The 21,141-nt window shown below is 37.7% G+C and overlaps 2 protein-coding genes across 2 annotated transcripts; one reads left to right on the plus strand and one right to left on the minus strand.

Moving 5' to 3' along the window:
• Window positions 1-215: 215 nt before the first annotated feature.
• LOC134750443 (TAF5-like RNA polymerase II p300/CBP-associated factor-associated factor 65 kDa subunit 5L) lies at window positions 216-13,694 on the plus strand. The gene is made up of 12 exons (XM_063685600.1): window positions 216-383; window positions 466-620; window positions 2,336-2,710; window positions 2,906-3,053; window positions 3,576-3,645; window positions 4,015-4,153; window positions 5,600-5,782; window positions 7,483-7,635; window positions 8,958-9,105; window positions 9,866-10,034; window positions 12,434-12,665; window positions 13,525-13,694. The coding sequence occupies exons 1-12, from the start codon at window positions 306-308 to the stop codon at window positions 13,634-13,636; spliced, it is 1,962 nt and encodes a 653-aa protein (XP_063541670.1). The 5' UTR covers window positions 216-305; the 3' UTR covers window positions 13,637-13,694.
• Window positions 13,695-15,775: 2,081 nt separating this feature from the next.
• Window positions 15,776-17,378, minus strand: LOC134750451 (DNA polymerase delta subunit 3-like). Its single transcript, XM_063685611.1, has one exon. The coding sequence runs from the start codon at window positions 17,313-17,315 to the stop codon at window positions 15,876-15,878; it is 1,440 nt and encodes a 479-aa protein (XP_063541681.1). The 5' UTR covers window positions 17,316-17,378; the 3' UTR covers window positions 15,776-15,875.
• Between the last annotated feature and the right edge of the window lie 3,763 nt (window positions 17,379-21,141).

Genomic DNA, 21,141 nt, shown 5'->3' on the forward strand with positions numbered 1-21,141 from the left:
GTTCGTGACAACACTAAGGTCGCTATACGGTGCGGTAGTCTGTTACGACTTTAAGGGTTAGTGTATAGTCGGCTTAAATATGGAAGAAAAAAACTGTCAAAATACTTTGTTTATGCCAAGCTTAAAAGCTTATTGCGATGTATGATGTATTGATGTTTGAGCTCATGGCCGTGTTGCCAATGCTCCAAATAAATGAAAAAAAAAAAACATTGCTTTTATTGCCGCACAGTGAAACACACATTATTTTGTAATGATTTGTTTATTTATTGTGTTGCATGTGAATTGTACTTTTGCGTCATAAAACGATGTCATTAATTAAAAAAACAAGAAATGATGCGATTAAGGCTGCAGTTACATCTTATTTGGAACGCCGGAATTACCCAGTACGTTTTACTATTACACCAATTTCAACAAACGTTTTATAATGTATTGTAAATTAATAATCTTTATTTTATGAACTTTTAGGATGCAGACATTTTCAACAACAACAATTCTATAAGCCAAAGTGTCGAACAAATGGCTGTCTCCACTATTGTACAATGTGAAGCGAGTCGCGCCAACTCAATTCTATTTTCTTGCATAAACAACGATCCAGGACAATATGACGTTCAGTACGCAAGGTAATAATTTTTTTACAATTTTTTAATTCCAAAAAATACTCTTTAGTACATATTCACAAAAACACTATCTTGAGTCAAACATATGCAACTCTCATTAAAACGGGCCAAGTGCGAGTCGGACTCGCGTTCCAAGGGTTCCGTACATTACACAATTTAAACAAGGTATTTTTTTATGTGAAACGTGTGTGAAATGTCTTCAAAAAACCCGTAGGGGTCGGATCAAAAACTAAGTAATTAAGTCCGACTCATGCTTGACTGCACATTTCTAATAGGTTTTCCTGTAATTTTAAACCCAGTAGATAAAGATAAAGGGGGGGTGGTCATTTTTTGCCTATTTTCTTGAACAACTTCTAAATTGTTTATCCTAAAATTATAAAAACAAAATTATTTCATTTCATATGTAACACAATATAGTTTGAAAAACTTTATTTGCTTAATTTTCTCATTTGCCCCCCAAAAGTGGCCCCCATGTTTAAAATGGGGTCCCTTTGCTTGACATAATTATTGAAATTCATAATGTAATGATTGTCATATTATCATTAGTCATAATTCTGAAACCGTTAACTTTTCAGGGTTTTCCTCAGGTTATCCTATAGGTAGGTTAGGTTTGTTTTATGGCAATCCTTAAAGTTAAAAGTTACGCGTTTCTGAGAAAAACCAAATTATGACTAACGAAAATGTGGACAAATAATTCATTATGACTTAAAACTATATGGGAAACAATAGAGACCCGTTTAAAATTCATTTGTTTACGTTACATGTCTGTCTTTGGGTCACAAACTTACATATGTGTATGTGTACCAAATTTCAACTTAATTGGTCCAGTAGTTTCGGAAAAAATAGGCTGTGACAGAGAGACAGACAGACACACAAGTGAGGCCAGAGCACTGTTTAAGCTAGTAAATATAGGCCTTAGTAATCGTAAGTGAGTGTGATTGTATGATGACTATATGGAGCGACATAATCGCTAAGCGATAAAGCTCTTTAATAAAGATTTAAAAAAAAAAGTGATCCTATCAGGGTTCTGTTTTTTCCTTTTGAGGTACGGAACCCTAAAAAATGATCTCTAATGTCTCTATTAGAGATGGGCCGAATATTCGGTATTTACTCGGTATTCGGAAAGTTTTCCAATGTCTTGTTGCAATACTGTAAAATGTAAGCTTTTCCAGAACTTTTCAAGTACTCTCTTCCATCGGGTTAAGTTTTCCCGTTGTCATTAATACACATGATGTGACATGTTGAATCCATAGGATGATTTGATTATTTAGAGAATGTTGAAAATTTGTTTGCTAGTTCCTTGCCTTTTGACCTGTTTGTTTCTAGGGAATTGCCTAGAAAGGAGCGATGTTAGGAATTCGTTTCTAGGAATTGAATTTTCAAATTGTTTATTAGAATGATAGGGATGAATCAAATTATTTGGCTGAATATTCATATTCATCAAACTCCATATTCAGCCCGTTCATGGTCTCCATTGTATGGAATTAATATTTTTAGTGCCTAAGGAATGCAAACCGGTTTTTAATTGTATGAAAAAACTGGTTATTAACCGAATATTCATATAAATAAAAACTGATTTGCATTCCCTATTAGTGCCATAGCACTAAGCATATTTGATATTAATAATAACTATATTATTGTTTATACCTCACTGTAGTTAAAAGGTAAACTAAAGCAGGCAGTATTAAGTGTTATCTACAACTTTTTTGACTTTACAGGTTATTAAACTTTATAAAAGAGATTAAGGTGGAAAATGTAAAAAATGAGCTCCTAGCACTACTAACTCCATTACTCTGCCACATGTATTTAGAAATGCTCCGAGGTGGCCATGGGGGAGCAGCCCAAATGTTTTTGAAGAGGCATTCAGTGTCATTGCCACAGAAGGATTTATCGTTTCACCAGCCAATTGATGGTAACTTACCATCAGCACTATATAGGCCAAACAGCTTAGAACAATTATTTAACTCATTACAAAATGGCACCATTGACAATGAAGCACCTGAGAAAGATTATCTGAACCAGTTGCTTGATGATATAGGATCCATTTATACGTTGCAGGATGTGGAAACAAAACCATCCGTTGCAGCATTCAGGTAAAGAGCTACAAAAATAAAAATATTGTGAACACAGACAATGTTGTGAGATATCAGAAACTTGCATTCGCTTTTGTGCATGTTTCATTGCAGGGATGTAAATATTTATTTTTGCTAACATTGGAAAGATTGAGCCATGAATATGGCCACCAAAAAGGTTCCCCTATTTTCTAATAATTTGTACTTTTATTTCAGATCATGTAAATATGACATATTCCTGTCGCAGGATGCACTGAACATGCTGAAAGCTTACCTAGCAAAACACAGCCACGTGCTTCTTGTTCAGATTTTACAGACTTGGTTTCACATTGATATTAGTAATGATACTAACAAGAAGGATTCTGTAAGTTTTTTTTTTTAACATATGTATTTCCTTTCATGTCTATAATATTACTAAGCTTCGAGCAACACTGGCTTCCAACACGTCGGAAGGTAGGAGCCCAAGCAATATCTTACCGTCCAAATCGTTCTGCCATTTTTTGCGAGGGGAAACGTGCACGCATTCGCACTTCTCACTCACTACATACAAAATCAAATCTGTAATGATAATGAAAACACAAATACATAGAAAATGACACACGTCAAAGACAAAGCGTGCACACATCGATCTCTTTTTGTGTACAAATGAGTCACAACACGCACCGCGCTAGTTGTGTGCATGCCCAGTGGGACATGTGCTTCGGCAGTAGGGAAATAGTCCGAATGCCGACTCCCTTCCTGGTGTTGCTCGAAGTTACTAAGCGAGGGAGGGAGACTAAATTTTTTGATGAAAGCTTATTAGAGAAAGTAGTCCTGAAGAGTCAATTTGACATACATGGGATGATTACAAACTTATAGGAAACTCAATCCACCTTATGACTTTCAGGAGGATGACGATGATGACCTTACTAATGATGGAATTCATATAAAAGAAGAGAAAGTTACCGACACCAATGGTATGTGTAGTATTTTTCTTGATCTATAAATGTTGACGTTAAATTTAAGAGTTATTAGTGTTATCACACCCAGCCTTGTGATACAGCAATGCGTTTGAACAATGCTCTACTACAGAGCCAGCTATATCTCAAGAACCACAATAGTTAAGGATCTGGTCAGTTCCTTCACATTACTTTCATTCGGAGAAAAGCTGATGGTTAAATATCAAATCATATTTCACACATTATTCCTAGTAGGGAATGTAAAGGTTTTTATTTGTTTGAAATTTCGGTTAATAACCGGTTTTTTTATACAGTTAAAAACTGGTTTACATTCCCTAAAAGTCGCTCTATTTCATTATTTATATACTGCATTTCTATTAATTCTAGACATATTTTCAAAATGTAATGGTCACACCGAGTATCCAAGTGTGGATAAAGAATTGAGAGATTTACAAGACGCAATAAAGAATGTGAGAGAGTCAATGGCACCTCTCAAGCTATACAAAGTGGCTGCTCCTGATACTTAGTAAGTATTTTTTTTTTTAATAAAATAAATAAATAAAAGGTAATTTATTGTCGCAGTAAATAAGAATTTGTAGGTAGGTTCAATAAGCTTAAATTACAGCAGTATTATACAAGTAGGAACTAACTATATATATATGACATTTACAATTATAGTTAACTTCTATTATAAATGCTAAGTGCGACAATAGGCTCGGGACTCAGCTTGTGCCGCGAGTCTGGCGACTGCACAGCGCTGTTCTTCAGCCCGCACCTATCTCTTTGCTTTTTATTAACTTTTTGGATTTTCTTTTCATCAAGACTCAACAGCATCCAACCCAATGCATAAGCAGGTCTGCCGTATTTTCATAGGAATTGGACGTTTATGGAGTAGGTACTTTAAAGGAATTTACGGAACCCTTATAAAAAAAAAACATTTATTTCAGAAAACATAGGTTCCATAATATGGTTAGTAATTCTTTACTTAACTATGTTAGAATATTATTAAAAGGAAAGGAAGACTAAACTAAAATTAAATTAAAATTGCAAAACAAAAACATATAAGATGCGACCAGTCGACCACTCCCTCCGCCGCTTCATGCATCCCAAGACACAACAAAGACAAGTAGGACAACTTATGTGTCCATCTGTCTGTCACATATCGACTAGCACGTGGCGGTTCGTTTTGAATATCATCATGAGCTCGCGTTGGCGGACAGGCGCAGACCCGCCGACGTGAGCTCCCGATTATGCTATGCGACATGCGACACGACACATTTTAAATATATTTTTCTCAAAAATGGACGGCAAAGTCGACGTTGCCGGTTAAGAAGTTGGTCGCGAAGTGCGTTGTTTATGGTCAGTCAAAAAATTAAAAAGTTAAAAACATTGCAGTCTCGATTTCGGGACTGCAATGTTGCATACAAATTCCATTATTTGTAGAGTTCCAAACTTTTTAAAAGTTGAAGTGGCCATATCAAATGAAGGTCCATTAAACAGCCAAACAGATGATCAGTACTTATTATTATAATGTTGGTACTGCGACTATTTAGGTGTCTCAAATAGGTTGGCGTATTTTCAGCAGAAAAATACACTTCTATTTTTAATTAAAAAAAATAAAACGGCGGCAAAGCAAATCTTTTACTTTTTTCTGTGAAAAATATACATAAAAACGTTGCTTCTGTAAAATATTTATATTATAGTTGTATTTATTGCGCCATTTTTGAGAAAAGCACTATATATGACTCGGCTGGAAGGCTACTTGCTGGCTTCGGATTCAATTAGACGGACTCCCAAGGTCGTCCGTTTAAAACGAATCCTCAGCCAGCAAGTAGCTACTTCCGAGCCTCGACAATAATGTACTATAATATGTACGATTATCAGGGCTTGTAAGACGTGAAAGGCGTTTATGAATAACGCCATTAGCCCATTAGACTAGACCTTTTCTACAATTAATCTATTTATTTTTCAGTTTGGTATGTGCAAAGACTGACCCCGGCTGTAATGTCCTCTGTGGAGGATTTAGTAATTCAGAAATAAGATTGTGGGATCTTGGCCAAAATAATGTAAAGCGAAATGTCAACAAGAACATCTCAGAATTTGAGCTGGCTTGCAATGTTCCCCCTGAGCCGGAAGCGGTGCTAGATGATACTTTGTAAGTTTTTTTATACGACGTCGGTGGCTAACAAACGTATGGCCCGCTTCACCCACTTGGTAGTAAGCAGTTACCGTCGCCGTTGGCCGCTTGCAACTGAAGGCTAGATACAATAATCTTAGGGCCGGCGCCTACTCACGGCACGGCAGTGTTTTTTTGCATACGATTTATAATTAATATAGTTACGGTTGTAAATGCAGTGTTGAACTTGCAATATTTTAATTCGATTCACACTGAAATGTCAACTGTAGGTACATAATATTAAGGTTCATAATTGTATCCCGTCCTCATAATCGTACCATGATCCGGCCGTTCACTTTCTAGGTTTTACTCATACATTTTCATATGACATACATGTGATACATGGATCGTTAATGTCATGAATACTATGCATAAGTAAAATATGGCTTACGAATACGAAAGTTGAAACAAAATAAACATTTTATTACACCGTTTCGAAGTGGTAAAACAAAGACAGTAACTAGTAAACCAGTTGGAGCAAGTTCCACCTTACCCAAACATTTCCTTACTGGCGTAGACCTTGTTCTAGTCTAGACTTTCTATAGTATAGTTCAGTGAAATATTATATTCACGCGCGAATTATACAGATACCAAAAAATTTACCCTCCCATAGAAAATAGACCAGCCAAAACGTATGAAACAGCCAAATTTTTTTTCGCGATTTCGGGGTTGGTCCCATAGAAAAAGATGCATTTGCAGGAACACTTTTTTAGCCACCCTGTATTTCGAGCGAAACGTATCTCCTACGCCCTCAACTGCCCCCCAAGACCCCGCGTAAAGGGCCCTCCACACTCGTGCGCGAAGCCGCGAATGCGAGTGTGGTCTAGTTTGCTAATCGGCTAAATCGACACCACACTCGCGTTCGCGGCTTCGCGCCGCGTAGTCTGGAGCGGGCTTAAGGTATCCAGCTTTCGCTTCCTGATTCCTATGCCCCACTTCACGATTTTCAGGCGCGCACTGCGCAGTGGTTTCTTGACGGACACTTCTGACATTCATTAACACAATTAGCCTCATGCATGAAGTTTATATTTGAACGAAATATTTTTTATTCGGATGTTTGCCGGACGGAAATGCCTTTGTAACATGATAATATAACGGTAACCCGTTATATTATCATGTTACAAAGGCATATCCGTTATTAAATTATCATTTAATTGCTAAAAATAATAAATAGAGACAATAGAAAGTACAAAAATTTGCCCGCGAAAAGCTAGTGAGCGAAACCTCGTGAATGTCAAGTGACGTCACGCGTTCGACAGATTAGTTCACATAAGTGTCATTAGTAGCAAACGTCAGTTGGGCCGTCCAACGTGTGACGTCATCACGCTCTGTCGAATTCGCGCCAACAATTATGAGCGTTCCAACCGCTCAAAAATTTTCAACATTTTAAATATTTTTTAATAAAATAATGTGAAGGTTTACAAAAGTATTTTTATTTTTTCCGGTGTTCAAATGATATAAATTATGATTACAAGAATTATAATTATATTTCCATTTGTTAACCCTTTAACCGCCAAAGACGTCAACTGACGCCAGCGGCTAGTGCGGGCCGGCTACACTACAGGCCAATATCGACCTACGTGCATTCCGCCAAGGTTCACAATAACGCGCCGCACACGATAGGCATGGCGTTGAAAGGGTGAAAGCATCTTCTAACATACTACATTATTTGTTTTCAGACATATTGGAACAGGTGTCCCATTGAGAGGACATTCAGGTCCCGTCCAAGCAGTAAGTGTTCTCTCTAGAGAAGAATTGGTTCTGTCCGCTTCGCACGACTGTACCATGCGCGCGTGGAGATTGCAAGATTATTCATGTGCGTCTATTTACAGGTAAATTGTATGTTATGATATTGTATAACCCCATGTAATACATTCGTCCTCCGCAAGCTCCTGCATCTTTTAATACCACTGCCTTTCATCTATCTTTATAACTTTTGGAAATATAGCCGAATTACGCTACCCCACGAAAACGATCTGATAAACATAATTTTCAATGTTAAAAAATGAAACCTGATAATAATCTAAGTAGAGTAAGGACACAATATGGAAGAGGCCGGTGTCGATTTTAGTCGCAAAAATGTAAAACTGATAGATTTAGTCGGTGAAATTGTACACCTTTTGTTACCTAATTGAAATAACAAGTACTGGTTTTTATTAGCACGTCTTCTTATCTTACCTTTTATCAGATTATTTTTTTGAAAACAGACTCACTAAATTAGTAATGTTTGCTTTTCTGATGGACGTTTAGGTAAACGCGCGTAAAGCACTGATTTTGTCGCTCTTATTTGTAAATTTCGTAAAGTTTGGACGGCTAAACACGGTAATTTTGTATTACACGTATCCTGTGCTTGACGTTTATCAGACTACATTTTTATTTTTATGACTTTGAAGTAGTGTAAATGAAAGTTAGACGAAATCAATTTTCTCCAGAAATTACTTCAAAACAAGTGACAATTTCTCTGAAAATCTACTTAATTTCAACGTAATTTTGATACTTAAACAATCTACAACATTTGCTGAAACTATTCTTATACATCAATTTGTATAATTTACCATCATAAATGTTTGATGAATTTTTAAAAACTGTCCCTTCTTTTCATATATTACCTTACCGGTGACGCACGCTCGCGACCTCATAATTAAAAGGCAAGATGAGCCAATACTTGTTATTTAGATATTACGTAACAAAACGTTTAATTTCAACGACTAAATCTATCAATTTAAAATTTTTGCTCCCAAATCGACTACGGCCTCTTAAGTGAGGTTGGCCTTCACATTGGGCCTATTTACAATGTACACATGGATTTGTAATTATTACGAGTCCATACATTTGCACCTTGCTACTTGCGTTTAGTGGCAAATTTATGAACTCGCAATAAACACTAATCAATGTGTTAGTAAACAGGCCGCGGCCACACTTATCCGTATTGACCTTATTTAACCTACCTATTACTTACTTACACATTTTTTATTACTTTACTTATTAGACCTAAATGTAGTTTACTGTTCAATTATTATTTTTTTGTGCATGTTTTCTATAAATGTTTTTGTGCTAAAGTGTATTGTGTATTTTGTTTTTTCTCTTGTGCAATTTTTTTTTCTGGTAGTGGCAATAAAACATTTTTAATTTTTTTTATTAAATTTGATTTCAGAGGTCACAACTACCCAATTTGGTGTATGGACGTGTCGAAGAATGGTCTATTCATCGTCACTGGCTCGCAAGACAAGACAGCTAAGCTCTGGTCACTGGACAGAACATTTCCTGTCAGAGTGTTTGTTGGACATATGTCGGATGTTACGGTGAGTAATGGATGGGATGGTTCTATCCACGTGATAAAATAAATGTCACTTTTTAACACCACGCGATTCAGAGACAGACATTGTCATTATAACGTTGTTACCATCAGGCATCATATCCGTACTGATTGATAACTAACGAAACGTACGAACTATCGTGCTGACCTCGTGTTGATTTTTAATTAGAGTATAATATGAGAGTGATTTTCGTTTTTTGGGTCAGTACAGTATCAGGTGCCTAGACAACTGGTTACAACGTATCTTACCTTTTGCGTCAAGTACATATCACTAAGAAGGCTGGTCAAACGCGCACATCACGGATAATAGAGAGATCCTTAACTTAGTAGAAAACGAAAAAAGAAACAGTAAGTGAGGAGCAAAATTAGTTTGCTACGGCACTTAATACATTCAGGAAGCCCGCAGAGCGTCAAGCAATGGTTTCCGTTGGGCAAAACACTTTCGTATTCGTATGCCCGGCTGTTCTCCTCTACAGGTCTCATATCTCAAGTAGTAGTAGTAGTAAAACTCTTTATAGTACAAAAAGAAACATAAAACAAGAGAAAAACGCATCATTTGTACAAAGGCGAACTTATCCCTTTCAGGGATCTCTTCCAGTTAACCTTTAAATGGAGTCTAATGAAATTTTCTGAGCAAGTAATATAATTATATGATTTTCTTTGTATCAAATCACAGTCACTAGTTTAAATGGTCCAATTAATTGATTGTTTTAAAGCATGTTTTATGAATAAACAAAATGTTTCAGTGTGTGAAGTTCCACCCGAACGAGGCGTACATAGCGACGGGCGGCGCGGACCGCAGCGTGCGGTTCTGGAACGTGTGCGACGCGCGCCTCGTGCGCGTGCTGTGCGGGCACCGCGGCGTCGTGCGCACGCTCGCCTTCTCGCCCGAGGGCTGCCATCTTGCCAGTGCCGGTATTTATACAATAGTAGATTGTACAACAAGGGCACAAAGCGATTCATATTTATACGAGGCAATTTATTTATAGCCGAGGATAAAAATAGGCGTTTGTGCCTGAGTTATGCACACTGCTTTTCACTTCGATTGTGAGTAAAATAAAACAATGGCAAACAAATAAAATACATTTAATTAAATTTTAATGTGAAATTTGAACAATTAGAAGATAACGTACAAGTAGCCAAATATTGAGCATCGGGAGCGGTGTTTAAGAATGTTTCCACATGGTTTGCCGTGAGAACCTTTGATTTTTTGGTTTTGTGCCCATTAGAAAGTCTTTTCAAAAAACATGTAAATTTCACATAGGGTTTTATATTCACGTCGTTTTTCACCTGCAATACACACCATAATGTAGGCGGCTTCAATTTCTTGGACAATTCGTCGATATATGTTAAGAAAACACCGTCCGAGAAAGTATCGACTAGTTTTTCGGCTCTCCAACTCATGAAATTTTCGTATACAGTAATATATTTTAGTTTGGATTTCTGCGGCAATAACTGCTCAATAACATTTTTCGCTTTCCTTTCCATTAAAGTATTAGGCGAAACTGTAATTTCCTTCTCACTCGACGACATTATTAAAAATAACAATCGTAAAACAGCAACAAATTGCAAAGCCGCAACAAGAGCTTCCCGCCAATATTCTTTTATTTTTATTTTTAACACGTGATATTTACCTTAAGTCCACTGCACACTCGTGCGCGAATCGCGGCGCAAAGCCGCGAACGCGAGTGTGGTGTCGATTTCGCTGATGAGCGAACTGTCCACACTCGCGTTCGTGGCTTCGCGCCGCAATTCGTGTGGAGGGCGCTTTAAGTCTTTATTCATACTGCCAAATTATAACTACATTTTGTAGTTTATTTCTATAATAACTATGCTGTATGTAAGATTTTAATGATTTAGTAATATATAAAACACGGATTATTAAAAAAACGGGCCAAATTATAGTGGAATAACAATATTATCCGATTATGTTTTATTGTGTACTATGGCAGTGATTTGATTGTCTTAGGCTTTAAAAAAATATTACTTTGTGCACTAGAGCATAAAAGTAGCATTTTGTGCCGCCTACATCTAGCACAAAGGAAAACTTTACGAGCATGAGAAGTGAAAATATACATTGTGTACGCTGTAGCGTGTACGCGCTTACAGATGTTTATCAAAATGATAAATGTACTATGATCGACTCTGATCAACGTGGGATTCGAACCCACAACTTTATGTTGCCGGTATGTTTTCTTGTTGGTCCCATATTGTCATATATAGTCTGATGACTTAGGATCCTTTAAGGGAATCGAAAGAATTCAAATTAGGCACACTTATAGTAATTACGATTTTTGCAGAAACTTGTGTATTTGCTCTCGGTATTATTTGGTGCAGTGGAAGTGCTGATGAAACCACAAAATGATGAATGTTTAACACGATCACTGTTCCAATGTTATATAGCTATATAGATTGGAACAGTGATCGTGTTAAACATATACCTTTTATACCAACCGTCAGATTCAAAGTTCTTCTTTCTGATTCTAACGAAACGGCACATTTATGATGCGCGACTCATGTGGTCAACATGCGAACGGAGACCAGCTAGATGATAAACGTAATATGAGGAGTGTCTTTTCAAAAAGGCTTATTTTTGTATGGTGTTCATTATCCGTCCAGTCCTACTTTATGGCGCCGAGACGTGGCCGGTTCTTGGAAGGCACGTTCAGGAGCTTCGCGTTACAGAGATAAAGATGCTGCGGTGGATGTGCGGCGTTACGCGCGCTGACCGCATCCGTAACGAGTACATCCGTGGCAGTCTCGCAGTCCGTGACGTAGCGGAGAAGCTCCAAGAATGTCGCCTCCGGTGGTTCGGCCACGTTTTACGCAGGCCAGATGACTACGTAGGAAACATATGCCTTAACATAGTCCTTGACGGCCTCCGATCCCAAGGCAGACCAAAAAAGCGATGGCTCGATGTCGTGAAAGCCGATATGAGCGTAAACGGGCTCACACGAGAGGACGCCCAGGATCGCGCAAAGTGGAGAAAGGCTAGTAGGACAGCAGACCCTGGCAAAGGCCGGGATAACGCTAGGTAGAAGAAGAAGAAGAAAAAGGTGTTCAATGTGTTCAAAGAGAAATGAGCTCTTTTAAAAAGACTCCTCATATGTTTTATAACTAAACTAGCGACCCGCCCCGGCTTCGCACGAGTAGTTCAACTAATTTACCGAAAACCTTTACAAATTATACATATAAACCTTCCTCTTGAATCACTTTATCTATTTAAAAAAACCGCATCAAAATCCGTTGCGTAGTTTTAAAGATCTACGTTTTATACTATGTAGTGATAAATTAAAACATTGTTTATTTTTCAGGAGACGACAAAAAGATAAAAGTCTGGGATTTAGCAGCATGCACCTGCATCCACGAATACAGAGGTCATCACGGAAAGGTGACGGCTCTGGATTGGTCGGCGATCGGGAAGCCTAGTCTCACGCATAGAGTGGGTCTGTACCCCAACGATCCATCCGCTCAAAACTCGCTCTTGTGCTCAGCCGGAATGGACGGCGTTGTCAAAATTGTTTGGGATAATCACAGCAAAAATAAGTATGTTAATATTTTATCTCCCCTTATTTTGTTTTGCAAATGGGCGTTTTCAAAAATAAATATTGAAAACCTGATTCTTTCAAATCTGGACGTTCTTGGGCTCATTCTACTCAGCATTCTCCATCCTGCCATTAAAAAAAGATGTCCCAAAATGTCCATTTTATTATGTCACGTTTTAGTGTGAAAAATATTTCACTTGTGTGCGTGACGTAGTGGAATATACAATTTTCATACAAGTTTTTGGGACACTTTTTTTATCATCAGAATTGAATATGCTAGTGATTCTGAGTTGAAAGTACCCAAATACACCAGGATCTGTGAGAATCAGGTTTTCAATATTTATTTTAGAAAACGCCCAAATAGCTCTTAGGGTCAATTAGACCAACCGTCAGCTACCGTTAAAACGGTCGCTAAATTTATATGGGCTTTGGAAAATTTTATTTGTAGTTCAGTGCTGAGTGACAATAACAATTATGGTTCATGCAATTAGCCCTTTATAGGCTGATTAACAATTAAAAAGTGGGCCCCCTCGCGAAATTATTGCCACACGAACTAGCTTGGTCTGTGTAGAGGTGCTTCGCCCTAGGCAAACGCATGTGCGGTTACGAGTAAAAGGAAATACCTCTTCTACAATCAATCACTCTTTGGTGAATACATACTCCTACTTTGATTCTTAGATCTGTTTTATCTCACTAGATGGCGTAGTATAATTTTCTCAAAGATCATGTTGCTAGTCAATAGTACATTGTGCAACGAGGGGGGTAAGTGAAATATTGGAAACGAGCGTGTTAATTTACGACAGCCGCAGGCCTCTAGTCTTTAATATCGTGAGTAATATACGTATAGTTTTTTGTTTCAGACAAGTCTCCAGCCAGGACGTCCTAACATCAACATATAACACTAAATGTTCATATCTTGTTGATTTGCAAGTTCACCCGGAATGGGTGGTAGCTATAGGAGCTAAAAGATAAAAAGATATTTATATTCTGATACTCTGTTAACATACACTACTTATGAAAACAAAATAAATTATTTTATTTGGTAATAACATCTTTATATCAACTCGCCTTCCGACTTCCGACCAATTAGATATTTAATTGAATTAAATAGAGTCTGTGCAGATAGAGAAGAGTCGTAGAATGTATGGGCTCCCAGACAGACTATTAGTAGAAAGAAATAGAAAACATCAAGATAATATGCGGATACGATCCGCAGGGACCGCAGGGGGAACGCATCGGTTAGTTAGCGTGTAGAAAATAGGATTTGGAGAATAATAAATTAGGAGGGTTCAACATTTGGAAGAAATTAAATTGCGGCTCGGAGGTCAGAAAATGGGGTGTCATTATACAGTGTAAACTCTATAAAGCGATACTCAAGGGACCTGACTTTTTTGACGCTATAGAGAGTTTTCGTTATATAGAAATTAATATTAAAGTAAAGCAACTATAGGTAACACCTGTTGACGTTATAAGATATGCCGATTTTTAATGAAAGTTTATGGAGGTACACCGAAGGTACACTATAAATACACACATTTCGCGTGAAATAATGTAAGATTTCATAGGTCCACCCGCCAACCTGACGTCAGGATGGCGGGTGAACCTTTTTAGAGTTCCGTACCCAAAGGGTAAAAACGGGACCCTATTACTATGACTCCGCTGTCCGTCTGTCTGTCACCAGGCTGTATCTCATGAACCGTGATAGCTAGGCAGTTGAAATTTTCACAGATGATGTATTTCTGTTGCCGCTATAACAACAAATACTAAAAAGTATGGAACCCTCTGTGCGCGAGTCCGACTCGCACTTTGCCGGTTTTTTATTTGTTAAATATCCCGTTTTATAGAGAGGTACAATGAAGGTACATGTTTATAAATATTTCGTTGATATCGCAAAGGTCCACCCGCCATCCTGACGCTCACCATTCCACATCATACCCGCACTCATACCTATACCATATTTATATCCTTACCATACTTATACTATTATACACATCTTCATACTCACATCGTACATCTTAAACCTTTACTTTACCTACTATTTGTAGGAACTGCAAAAGTATTCTTTCGGGGGTATTAAATCACATTTAAAATCGGGTCTATCGCGAATTTATTTAGTTACCTTTATTTACCGACGCGACGTTCGACACAGGTTTCACTGGTCGTGGTCGCGGCTAACTGATGTCCCAGCAAAAAGTCAAAACAGAGATTTGTACCCCAAACTTTTCGTCGGGTAGTCACACTAACTTGAGAGAAGAACCACAAATGCATGGAGAAAATTTTAGTCTTTGAAAGAAGTTTTTAAGGCAAAAGAAATACCAACAAGGCAGAAATTTAAAGTTTTCAATAGTTGCATAATACCAGTAATAACTTATGGCTGCCAAACTTGGGGACTTACAAAAAAGCAGCACCAAAAACTGAATGTGTGTCAAAACCATATGGAAAGAAGCATACTCAATATAAAACTTAGAGACAGTCAAATTTTCCATTATCAAGGTAAAATCAAAAGCAAAAACAATAACTAAAATATTAATAAAAGAACAAAAGTGGCGCTGGACAGGCCACATGATGAGAGAAACACTGGATAACAAAGGACCTTGTAGAGTGGTGTCCGAGATATAACAAAAGAAAGAGTGGTCCACAAGTTTAGATGGTCGAATGATATAAGAAAAATAGATGGAGGTAAATGGATGCAAACAGCAAAAGAAAGAAACAAGTGGAGAGCTATGGAGGAGGCCTACGTCAAAGGACGAGTTGAAGTTGAAGTCGTGAAACCAAATTAATATATGCTATGTACCCAAAACTTCAATAATAAAGGCTATTTACATTTACATGCTTTATATGTCACTGAAAATTCAGGGTTCTAGTTTTAGCCAGCACAAAATTACAGGACGTTAAAAATGGCCTGAATGGCTTCGACAAAAGGATGGTACGGCCGTGCCTCTTTGTATTGCTCGATTTGGCGGTGATAGATTTGGTGATAGACAGATAGTGTCTTAGCTTTTTACACTAATTTGTGATGAGCCTGAACTAAACACAAAAATAAAGTAAATTAAAGTGACTCCCTTCAGTTAGTGTTCAATTGGGTCTTATTTGAATGATCAAAAAATACAGTAAAAAAAAAGTTTATTGGAACAGTTACAAGTATAGAGCAAAACATTTTTTCATAACACATTATTTTCAAAAACCATGATTTACATATTGGACTAGTCAATCAAGCTTTTTTGAAGAAGTTCATAAGTGTAGCTTGTTTCCCTTTCTGAGGAGGAGATATCTTCTTTTTGCTATTTTTTGGGCCAGTTTTCTTACTAGTTGGAGAGACCTCTGACTTAACTAATGCTTTCTTTTCACTAGCTGCTTCATTATTTACTTTTTCTTTTTCTACATTTTCCTTCATGTCTGTGTCCTCATTTTCCGACAGACTCTCATAAACTTCCTCTTTCTTAGTTAATATGTATCCATCCTCATCAGTATATGTTTTGTTAACTATCTTTCTTCTCTTCCTAGGATTTAACATATTTGATGCCACTTTGATGGTATTAGCAGCCGGTGTTGGAGGTATCTCATCCTCAGATTCTACATCCATTTTTTTATCAAGCACATTTTCATCATCAACAAATGGATCATTTTTCTCTTCATCACTCTCACTGTCTGAAATGTGTAAGACTCTTTTACGCTTTTTATCAACCTTGGCATTCTTTTTTATTTGGGTCAAGGACTTGTTACTGCTCTTGGATTTATTTTTTACAGTAGTATTCTCAGTCTTCTTTATTTTTACATCATTACTGATGACAGGTTTATCATTATTTTTCTTCGTTTCTGGTACCTTGTCATCAATATCTACATCCATTTGTTCATCATTTTCCTTGGCAACTGATTTTATTTTAATATCAGGTTCATTTTTCTTAGTCTCTTTTGTTGATTTCTTTGCTGGAGCACTGTCAGACCGGCTGAAGAAACCAGCTATTCCTTTTTGAGATTTATTAGTATTCTTGACATCTGTCTTCTGCTTGTTGCCATTTACAGTACTTTTTTGTGGCGACACATTCTTTTGTGGTGACATTTTTTCTTGCTTTACAAATGCTTCAGTTTTTATCTCTGCTTTCTTGGCATCACCATTCATAACTTTATCTCTCACATTTTCCTCTTTAATTTTCTTTGGAGGTGGTTTAGTCACTTTTTGCTCGGCTACTGCCACTTGGCTGGATGACTTCAATCTACTTATTTCATCTAATGTCAATTTGGAACATACATTATTCTTTAGCAAGCCCGAACATAATTGGTAATCTTCTAATGTAGTAATCGCCATGAAAGCTACTTTATCTACGGAAGGTTTTCCCTTGTTAATACTGTATATGTGCTCAAAGAAAACTAACTTCAACCCCTTCCGATAGTTTGTTACCTCACTTTCAAGACAAACGCTCGTTTGAGCTTTCTTATCATTTGTTAATCCTGATATAATATAAGTAACATTAAGCATCGTTTCTGGGTGTTTTTCTCTTATCTCCTCTGCCGCATTACTCAAGAGAGATTTGCTTTCATTTACATGAATACAGAATTCTTTGCTAATAGATACATATGTAACCAACCTTTCTTCGTCCAATATTATTTCTTTTAATGTACTCAAGTGTGATAAGTATTTTTCATCAGCCATTTTTACGTTTCACTTAAAAACCCGCGATTTCTGCGTATCTTCGTTGTCGCCATGAAACGTCAAACCCCTGACAGACTGCAAATGTCAAAACTTAATCTATGCTTTTAATGAACGGCCATAGATTGTACGATCTGACGCGATTGTACGCAAACGCGAGTGTGGAGTCTAGTTCGCTAATCAACGAAATCGACTCCACACTCGCGTTCGCGGCTTCGCGTCGCGTAGTCTGGAGCGATTAAAAAACCAAAATTAGTATTAATCCATGTAAATTTAGCATAGATAACATTAGTACTAGCGGTTACGGCGATATTTGCATCGAAAGCTGCACTTGATGTAGAAAGCAAGCCGCTTTGCCCAGTGATACTAGGGACCAATCTGAATGATTTCATCCGAGTAAACACAAATTTCATCCACTAGAATTCAAGATGGCGGACCTTTTCCAAAATGGCAGCTGCAAAATTTTAAAAAATTGTAGTCACAAAACGGGTGCACCGATTGTATATCAATCAATTCGTATTGACATCTGTAATCGGAAAAAAATATACCATTTAAGAAATTAAAGATGGCGGCCGAATTTTAAGAAAATTATGTTTTTTTTCCTTCTACTGAAAATAACAACTAAATGTTCTATAATATGGTCACATATTCTTTCATTTAAATGAAACCTGATAATATTAGCTACAAAATAAAATAAAAAACTTGACAATCCGTTGAGTAGTTTTTTAACTATACGCATTACAAAAAGCGCGTAACACCCGTCCGAAACGGCCCCCTCGCGTCAAAACTGACAACTTTGATGATATTTCTTTATATTTAAAGGTAAAAAAAAGAAAATAATACATATTTACTTTATTTATGGGGCTATAAATAAATGTATTACCGCTTATTATTTGTGACGTTCCACGGAAAAAGGAACCTTATGGAGGCTGGCGCTTACGTCGCATAGCACCGCGATAGTATTGGAGCGGCGTTAATAATAGCTTAAGCGCAAACCGCCATAAGGTACCTTTACACGTGGGACGTCACATTTACTCCTCTTTATCATCTTGGTCCGATGTGGTTGAACTGTAAAAAAAAGAAAATTCATATGAAATCAGAACAAAATATACCTACCTAATATAATTAAATTGAATATATAGAAATGAACTATGCCAAACTGTCCCGCCCCTCCATTACTATTTCAATGCGCTGTTTGAGGGTCATATAGGTAGCAGGTGAACTTATGGGGCAATGCTATTATTCTTGATGATGCCTCTGTGCATTGCCATCCTCTTGGGGTTGGAAGTCATCTAATGACAGTTGGGAACCGCAATGGTCTGAAGCCAGGGAGATATGGCGTGAATTATCATACCTGGACCATTGCGGCTGTAAAAAAGGTTGCGAAACAATGCGCTGCACGTGTCGGAGGGTGGGTCTACCCTGCACAGTGCAATGCAGAATGCAGCACATGCAAAGGCAACTGCAAAAACGAAAGGTACTTATAGATAAACTACGCCAAACTGTCCCGCCCCTCCATTACTATTTCAATACTACACACATTCTTCTTCTTCTTCTACCTAAGCCTTTTCCCATTATCTGGGGTCGGCTTGTCCTCTTTCTCCACACAGGACGATTTTGTGCTGTTCCGGCGTCAATATTTGTGTTTTTCAGGTCATTTTGGACCGTTGTCAGCCAAGTAGCAGGGCGTCTTCCACGGCCCCGTTTCGTCGTTGGTAGATCCAATGCCACTCGTACCATGTGATCTGACGACCGCCTGAGTACGTGACTGTACCAGCGTAGTCGCTTTTCCTTCAGCTTTTCTTCAATAGGAGCGATTTTAAAACTGCCTCTCACGCTTTGGGTGACTGCAGCTGACCAGCGAAGTATGCGCATCTTTGTTATATGCAGTTTTTGAACGTGTTGTTTTGTTGATGCCCAGCATTCGGTTCCATAAAGTATGGCGGGTCGCACTGCGGTTTTATATAATTTACCCTTTATTTTTAAAGGCATTCTGTTATCACACAACACCGGTCAACTGCCTCCACTTCATCCAGCCTACTGTGGTTCTATGAGTTACGTCTCTATCAATTTTACCATCGTTGCTGATTATCGACCCTAAGTATTAAATTATTTCACTGTAGGCAGTGGGACACCATTTATGTAGAGCTTGATTGAGTTGGGATCTGTTGTACCGTCAAATAAACATGACATGTGTTCTGTTTTCTTATGGCTTACTCTCAGACCATTTTCCTCTAATGATTTAGTCCAAATGTTTAGTTGATTTTGGAGGTCTTCGACATTATCTGATATTAGGGCGACGTCATCAGCATATGTTCCATGGCACTGGTTTTTGGTGAGCCCTTGTTAGGTAATCTATGGTGACGTTAAATAATAACGGGCTTAATGCACTCCGTTGCTTATTTCAAACTTTTCACAGGTTCCAGCTTTCCTGAATGAATGCTATATACCGTTCAGGTACTTCATGAAACCTCAATACTACACACATTGAAATAGTAATGGAGGGGCGGGACAGTTTGGCGTAGTTCATTTCTATATATTCAATTTAATTAGATTAGGTAGGTATATTTTGTTCTGATTTCATATGAATTTTCCTTTTTTTACAGTTCAACCACATCGGACGAAGATGATAAAGAGGAGTAAATGTGACGTCCCACGGGTAAAGGTACCTTATGGCGGTTGGCGCTTAAGCTATTATTAACGCCGCTCCAATACTATCGCGGTGCTATGCGACGTAAGCGCCAGCCTCCATAAGGTTCCTTTTTCCGTGGAACGTCACAAATAATAAGCGGCAATACATTTATTAATAGCTCCATAAATAAAGTAAAATGTATTATTTTCTTTTTTACCTTTAAATATAAAGAAATATCATCAAAGTTGTCAGTTTTGACGCGAGGGGGCCGTTTCGGACGCGCTTTTTGTAATGCGTATAGTTAAAAAACTCCTCAACGGATTGTCAAGTTTTTTATTTTATTTTGTAGCTAATATTATCAGGTTTCACTTAAATGAAAGAATATGTGACCATACTATAGAACATTTAGTTGTTATTTTCAGTAGAAGGAAAAAAAGAAAAAAAAAACATAATTTTATTAATATTCGGCCGCTCTTTAATTTCTTAAATGGTATATTTTTTTCCGATTACAGGTGGCAATACGAATTGATGGATGTATCAATCACTAAAATCGGTGCACCCGTTTAGTGTCTACAATTTTTTTAAATTTTGCAGCCACCATTTTGGTGGTATAGGTCCGCCATCTTGAATTCTAGTTGATGAAATTTGTGTTTCCTCGGATGAAATCATGCAGATTGGTCCCTAGTATCACTGGGCAAAGCGGCTTGCTTTCTGCATAAAGTGCAGTTTCATTTTGCTAACCGCTATAGCTACATGAAAAATAGGGAAAAATAATTTTGTCCAGTTTCGATGTTGTCTGCAGCAGCAAACACAAAGTGAGCGAGTGCGAGAGTGCGGTTGATTCACTTGATTCCCTCGCTTCACCCCCTCGCGTCGCGTCCTTTGACTCGCGTCCGAAAAACGGACAACAAGCGGAGCGACAGCGAGGCGAGCCGAGGAAAGACGAGGGGACACGAGCGTCCATCCACACTCTCGTTCCCTCATGTAGCCTCGTGGAGAGTGTGGAACTGTGGATGCGGCATTAGCGTTTTCCTTCCATGTATTGTTTAGCCGGGTATTGGATGGCCGTCTATTTTTCACTTTTTTTCCTATATGGCAAGATTAGTGAAATGTGTCATTCTGTGTTGTGTCATCGTTTGGCCTTCCTTCATACGTATGTCTATTTCTTAGGAAGTGCTTAGGAATTTATTGATAAAT

The sequence above is a fragment of the Cydia strobilella genome, chromosome 2, assembly GCF_947568885.1.
Source record: "Cydia strobilella chromosome 2, ilCydStro3.1, whole genome shotgun sequence".
Lineage (NCBI taxonomy): Eukaryota > Metazoa > Arthropoda > Insecta > Lepidoptera > Tortricidae > Cydia > Cydia strobilella.

Excerpts from the sequence above, each read along its gene's own strand:
- LOC134750443 (XM_063685600.1), top strand. The coding sequence starts at position 306 with ATGTCATTAATTAAAAAAACAAGAAATGATGCGATTAAGGCTGCAGTT. Across the intron at positions 2,711-2,905 it reads CCATCCGTTGCAGCATTCAG|ATCATGTAAATATGACATAT; the intron begins GTAAAGAGCTAC and ends CTTTTATTTCAG. Across the intron at positions 9,106-9,865 it reads GACATATGTCGGATGTTACG|TGTGTGAAGTTCCACCCGAA; the intron begins GTGAGTAATGGA and ends AAAATGTTTCAG.
- LOC134750451 (XM_063685611.1), bottom strand. The coding sequence starts at position 17,315 with ATGGCTGATGAAAAATACTTATCACACTTGAGTACATTAAAAGAAATA.